The sequence below is a fragment of the Arvicola amphibius genome, chromosome 4, assembly GCF_903992535.2.
Source record: "Arvicola amphibius chromosome 4, mArvAmp1.2, whole genome shotgun sequence".
Taxonomy (NCBI): Eukaryota; Metazoa; Chordata; class Mammalia; order Rodentia; family Cricetidae; genus Arvicola; species Arvicola amphibius.
The window spans coordinates 119,977,317-119,984,443 of NC_052050.1; the positions used below are offsets into that span (position 1 = coordinate 119,977,317).

The 7,127-nt window shown below is 38.0% G+C and overlaps 1 protein-coding gene across 1 annotated transcript; it reads left to right on the forward strand.

Annotated features, from left to right (window-relative positions):
• The first annotated feature begins 4,203 nt into the window (after nucleotides 1-4,203).
• Adam29 (ADAM metallopeptidase domain 29) lies at nucleotides 4,204-6,498 on the forward strand. Its single transcript, XM_038325503.1, has one exon. The coding sequence runs from the start codon at nucleotides 4,204-4,206 to the stop codon at nucleotides 6,496-6,498; it is 2,295 nt and encodes a 764-aa protein (XP_038181431.1).
• Nucleotides 6,499-7,127: the final 629 nt, after the last annotated feature.

A 7,127-nucleotide genomic window follows, 5' to 3' on the forward strand; every position in this document is an offset into this window, starting at 1 on the left:
ACATTATCTTCTATTACTTTTACCCATTCTCTTTCTGACACTGAATTAGATACACATTTTTCCTTCTTTTTCCATCTCGTCTCCATCCCATCCACCCTTCTCTCTTCTTTTCCATACTCTTTCTTCCACTATTATTTTCTTTTACATTTTATCTCTAAGAGTTGAACCCAGGGGATTACACATGCTAAACACTACACTTGAGGTCCCAATTCCTCAATTTTTTAAGGTGAACTTGATTGCTAAGACTGCACGAAGACAGGCGCTCAAAGACCCTTTAGCTTACCATTTTGGGGACAAAACATTAAGTAACCAAGTTCTTCAAATATCTGTCTGGTAGATAAAACAGAAACAGCCCTAAAATGAATTGCATTCTGTATAATCTTCTGCTCTGAGAGATTTCAAAAGAGGAGTCAAACAACTTATTAATACGTACAGTGCTATTAAGCTTTCCTCAGGTTCTGAGGATTCTTATAGGGTCCTTATGCATTGGCACAAGTGTTGTTAACCTGTTACTACAGGAAACTGGGATTTCCTTTTCTTTGGATTCCAACCCATGAACTTACCAAAATCATAGAAAGGGACTGAGTGACAATAATCACAAGACCATTTCTGTGGAGCAGAACTGTGTCATAATTCATAAGTTAATGCCTTGCTGCCCAATGTAATGAGCTTTGGTTTAAAAAGAGATCTTGTTGGAGAGACCCTTTAGGAAGAGCCACCAGGGTTTTGATTCTTTCCCTTTCATGTTTTCTCTTTTCATTCCCTTCTCTTTCTCCTTCTCTTATTTCCTTTCTCATTCCCAGCTCTCTGCCATATGAAGACACAAGTCACTGTGGCTTCTCCTAGGCAGGAAGAGTACTGTCACCAGAGCTCAGCCACACTGGTACCTTTACCTTAGATTCTTCAGTTTCTATAACCCTGGAACATAAAGTTCTGTAGTTTAAGCAACAACTCAGTCTATAATATTTTGTCAGAGGTGCTTTTGTTATCTTATGTGATCTGTGAGATTTCAGAGCTGAGAAACAGCATCCTCTCGTAATCAAGGATGGACATGGATTTGACCTTGAGTGATGGTTAGAAACTGGTAGAGTTCTGAGGCATGAGCTAGGACTGTGACTGTTAGTAATCAGGATTTAGTGATGGCTCAAAAAGAAAAACGGGTGCATGGACAGAAACCATCATATTTTCTGGAGGAATACATACCATCAGGAGCAGAGTTGTTGGTAGACGTACGGGCTGTTAAAGGCATTTTGTTTGCAGTAGATTGAAAACCAATAGAAAGACAATTCTCATTATGAAGTGACAAAAATCTTATTTTAATCTTCTATTCCGATATATCCAGTGTCCTGTGATGTGACTGGGTAAGTACTGATGATATTTGTAAATGATTTTTCAAAAGAACAGGCTGGTTCCTACAGACTGCTTATAGTAAATAGAAGAACTGATAAATTTATTGAAAAAGGGATTTCTAAAGTAAACAAAAATCAGAGCTTGAATATTTGGAAAATTCTCAGCCTGTGCATCTTAGAGAATGACTTCAAAGACAAGATATTATCCATCAGGGCTGCCTCCTCTCTCTCTCTCTCTCTCTCTCTCTCTCTCTCTCTCTCTCTCTCTCTCTCTCCCCCTCTCTCTCCCTCGTTCCCCCTCCCTCCCCTCTCTCCCTCTCCCCCCTCTCTCTTTCTCCCTCCCTCCTTCCTCCCCTTTGGTCTCCTCCCCCCCCACAGCCCATTTGTGTGTGTGCCTGTCTCTCTGTCTGTCTCTGTCTTTCCCCACCTCACTCAGACAGAAACAGAGACAGATAAAATGGAAGAATCATGACTTCAGAAGGCCAGGAAGCAGCATATTTAGCTCTTTGGTGATCTTGTAACTTATACAGGACATAGAACAGTGATAACCAAGCTTGTTCTGAAAGCTACAAACCAGAGAAGAAAACTCTCAAGCACCTGTCTAGACCTTGCAATTTCTACATATGCATTTACTGCTGCATCTCTAACAGAGGTGTTTTGTAGAACACTAAAGCAATTATTATTTCAACAAACTTATCAAACATTTCTTGCAATGAATTTATCTCTGATGCCAGAGTTACACCATTTGCTTATGTTAACCAGGAGTCATAAAAGTCCACAGCTGTATTAATTTGCCCTGTCTATACTCCTGTAGTCTACATCTGTATCACCCTCTGTTTTTTGTTGTCTTTGTTAATGCCATTGACTTATTGAAAAGAAACAAGTTAGTTGTCTAGGGAAAGGTATCATATCTTGATTTATTCATTTTATTCTTAGAGACTGTTTGATTTTTCCTTTATTGTCTCATTTCCAATATAAATAGATATTAACTCTTAAATTTTGATTAGCTAAGAATTTAGTATTTTAGTAGGGATAATTTATAGATGATTCTATGTTTGTCGTATTTATTTTAAGCACAAAACTAGCATTCTCACTTTTTGAAAGGCTAAGATCTCCAGTGGATTTGTGGAATGGTAGCATCTTTCTTTCCTCAACATACCCCAAAGGACTTTTGGTGTTGTGTCACTAATAATCATGCCTTCCTTAGGTTTTAATACTATTCTGTAGTATCTTAGAAAATAAGGATTAACTGGTTAAAAATAAGGAGAAAAGAAGCCCAGTGGCATTGTTTTCTCTGAAATTTATATTTTAAATTGATACATAATTTTTGTACCATCATGCACCTGATATTTTGAAACTGTTTTTTATTTATCTATAGGAGTTATACTATACTAGGTACAGTTGTCAAATCTCTGAAATTGCCACTCTGAAAAACAAGTGCATATGTGTCCGAGTTCTAGACAAAGTACTAAGTCTTTGTTGAAATTGTGGGTTCTTAGTCAAGTGACATGAGCAATATTTCTTCAATTTCTTTGTTTTTGTCTTTGATTTTTGGAGGTTTTATGCTGAGCCTTGTTCAGCACTCTGTTTCAGACAGACATTCTGTTTGTTCATTTTAAAGATTTTGTGTGTGTGTGTGTGTGTGTGTGTGTGTGTGTGTGTGTGTGTGTGTATAACCAATGGTGTGCTTCACTGTCTTCATTTCTGATGAGAAGAGGAAGTTACAAAATAAAAAGAAAATTAAATGTTGTGCCACATGGAAGATTTTGATTGCTAATATTAAATATATTTAAAAATGACACAAGAGTGGTTTTTAAAAATATCTCTTATTTAGGGTTGGCAAATAATTTATCATCTACAATTGAAGAAAAAGCCAGTAGTACTCTAATTAAACAAATATAATTGGGATTATCTGAAAATAAAACTGCTTGTGTACTTATATAATGGCAAAACTAATTCATTTTTCTGGTGACTTAAATATAAAAATCATGTATACCCAATTTTATTTTCTTGTGCCTTCTCTCTCTTGTTACCTACTTTTTTTAAAGATTGATTTACTTTATGTGTCTGTGTATAGGAATACATGTGTGTAAGTGTACCACATGTGTACAGAAGCCATAAAGACCAGAAGAGGCCATTAGACCCTGGAGAACAGGGGTTACAGGTTGTGAGCACTCATGTGGGTGCTGGGCATTGGAGTAAGATGGGTCCTCTGCAAGAGCAGGTAGTGCTCCTAACTGCTGAGCCATCATCTCTTCAGGCCCTGACTCTCAATATTTAAGTACAAATGCCACTCAATTTCTCCCTTTTTCCCTTCCTTCCCTACTGCCTGCCCGCATCCATTCTCTAATATTATTTTCATTTGCTTGCTGAGAATTCTTGAAAATGCTAGGCAAGTCCTTTGAGTTTTTTGATCCAGGGTCTTTCTACATAACTGAATCTATTTTTAAACTTTCCTTCTACTTACTTGTCTTCAGAGTGCTGAGATTCTTGGCATGTGCCACTCAAACAATGGCTTTAATCATTCCTTGACCGTACCACAAACTAGTTTTATTCCTTTCTGTCCTTTCCTTCCTTTCTACCTTCCCTTCCTCCTTTCCTCCCTCCCTTCCTCCCTCCCTCCCTCCCTCCCTCCCTCCCTTTCTTCCAGGTTTTCATAACCACTCTCATCCATATTGGTTTCTTTTTAATTCTGTTTTACTTACAGGGATACAGACCTAATGATTTGACCCCTCCAGAGGATGGATGCCTAATTATTATCACCACACACTGGCCAGCCTAGAAGAATCCATAGTAGCAATGACTCCCAGACCTTCAATCTTTGAACCAACATTTGTATAGGCACATGTTCATGATGACTATGACTGAAGCACTGTTATGTATGAGGATCTTGTTCCTAACACAATTGTTTGGAATTTTTCTGTCTTTTCCTGGACTCACCCAGGCTGGACATCAACACTCCCACAGTCCCACAGAAGTAGTGATTCCGTTGAAGGTAACTGGGAAAGCCAGAGGCATGAAACCTCCAAATTGGATATCCTACAGCTTGAAACTTGCAGGCCGGAGACATATTATCCACATGAAGATCAACACATTTTTTCTAGCCAGGAACCTCCCAGTGTTCACCTACTCTGACCAGGGTTCTCTGCTTGAAGACTACCCTTTTGTAAAAAATGATTGCTACTATCATGGTTATGTGGAGGGGGACCCAGGATCTTTAGTTTCCCTCAACAGTTGTTTTGGGGGCTTTCAAGGACTGTTAGAGATAAATAAGAATGTTTATGAAATTATGCCCAAGAAGTTTTCTACCAAATTTGAACATCTGGTCTATAAAATGGATGGTAATAAAACAGACTCAAAGATTTCCAGCCTTATGAAAGATAATATAACATGCCAAATGGAGTTACAAACAACTGCTAACTCCACTCTCAAGCAAAGTAACTTTAAAGACTGGTGGACCCATGTTAGAATTGTTGAATTAGTAGTGGTGGTGGATAAGACTCTATATGAACACTATAAAAGTAATGACACGATAATGATGTCAGATCTTTATGCTGTGATCAATATGGTGGATAATATTTATGATGTAATTGGTATTAGAATATTGTTGGTTGGTTTGGAGGTTTGGAATAAGAAAAACTTTATTGTAATAGATGATGTAAGAAAATCTCTTAAACTGTATTGCCAGTGGAAAGCTGGAAACATTCTTCATCGATTAAAACATGATACCACACATCTTTTCATATACAGGCATTTGAGAGGATTAAGTGGCATAGGCTCAACAAGTGGGATGTGTGATCCAAAACGTAGTTGTGCAATTGTTACCTTCATAAACAGAACGTTAAACCTTCGTGCCCTTGGAGTGGCTCATCACTTAGGCCATAATTTGGGCATGAGCCATGACGAATATACATGTAAGTGTGGATACAGCAAGTGCATAATGCACATTAGTAACCCACCAATACCCAAATTTAGCAACTGTAGCTACAATTCTTTTTGGAATTACTCTGTACAGAAAGCCAATTGTTTGATGGAAAACATGTACACGAAGGATATCTTTGATCTGACGTACTGCGGAAATGGTATTGTTGAAAACGAAGAGCAGTGTGACTGTGGATCTTTACGGCGTTGTGCAAAAGACCTCTGCTGTATGTCAAACTGCACTCTGACTTTGGGATCTTCCTGTGCCTTTGGACTTTGTTGTAAAAACTGCCAATTTTTACCATCCGGGGCATTGTGTAGAAAAGAGGCTAACATTTGTGATCTTCCAGAGTGGTGCAATGGAACATCCCATAAGTGTCCAGATGATGTATATGTGGAAGATGGAATTCCCTGTAATGTCTCAGCCTATTGCTATGAAAAGCAATGCAACGACCGTAACGAATACTGTAGAAAGATTTTTGGCCAGCATGCGAAAGCTGCAAATACAAATTGCTACAAAGAAGTACACTCTAAAGGGGATCGTTTTGGACACTGTGGTCTTCAAGGACCTGGGTACATAAAGTGTGAACACAATGATGCCCTTTGTGGAAGACTTCAGTGTGATAATGTGTCAGAAATTCCCAAGATGAAAGCTCACAGCACTGTGCACTTTGCTGTTGTCAAAGGCTTGTCTTGCTGGGGCACTGACTATCACCATGGGACACGCCTAGATGACATTGGTGACGTGAAAGATGGCACAGAGTGTGGTCAAGATCATATCTGCATCCGTAGGCAATGTGTGCATATATCTGCATTAGACAGCAACTGTTCACCTACATTCTGTCATAAGAGGGGCATCTGCAACAATAAACATCACTGCCACTGCAACTATTTGTGGGATCCTCCTAACTGTGTAGTAAAAGGCTATGGAGGTAGTGTAGATAGTGGCCCACCTCCCAAGATAAAGAGGAAGAAAAAAATTTGTTACCCATGTCTGTTAATACTTGCTGTTTTATTTATTTTATTAGGTTGTCTTTGCTGGCTTCTTTATTCTAGGAAAGAAAGAAAACCAAAACCACCAACTGAGCCAATTAAGCCGACACCTGCAAAAACAGAGAAACCTGTAAACAGAAAAGAAACTAGTTCAGTGGGCTCCCGGAGTCTACCTCAGTCAAAAATGCCGTCAGCACCGCCTTCAAAAACTCCATCTGTAAAAAGTGCCCATTAAATGTTAATCACAAATATGGCTCTCTTAATTCTTCACTATTTTAAGTAACTTGATATCTGTAGTTTTGATCTAGGAAAAATATGTATGAATGGCGTAGGTATATTTTAGTTCTTGTACTATTAGCCTTATAATTTCATTTCATGTACTTTAACATCAGCACTATTTCTGTGATAACAAGCTTCTTCCTATGTGACAATCGGGCTATGTGATATGAGAATGAGTAAAAATGAGAATGATGTAGTCTCTTTATGTTATAGGTTTTGAAAAATAGATTTTTTCATCACCAGGGATACATGCCTTTAATTCTCAAACTCTTTGTTTGTTTGTTTAAATTCACTGCAGAGGAGTGTTATTTTGTGTTTCAGAGATTCCAGAAAAATTGTCTGGGTGTTATTCCCAAGGATGTTGACCCCAGTAATTTGAGCATTTCCACAATTAGATAGGAAATACTTCTAAGTTCTGAGTCTGAGATCATGGAGATAATTAAACAGTTTTGTAAGTTAAAATAACACGAACTTCTTTCTTTAGTTCCTTGACTTTATCTGAAATTATTCTTCTGCAATTAGCTATTCATAATTAATTAGTGAAACGGCATCTCTCTTAATTTGTTTTCTTTTTCAGTAATTCTA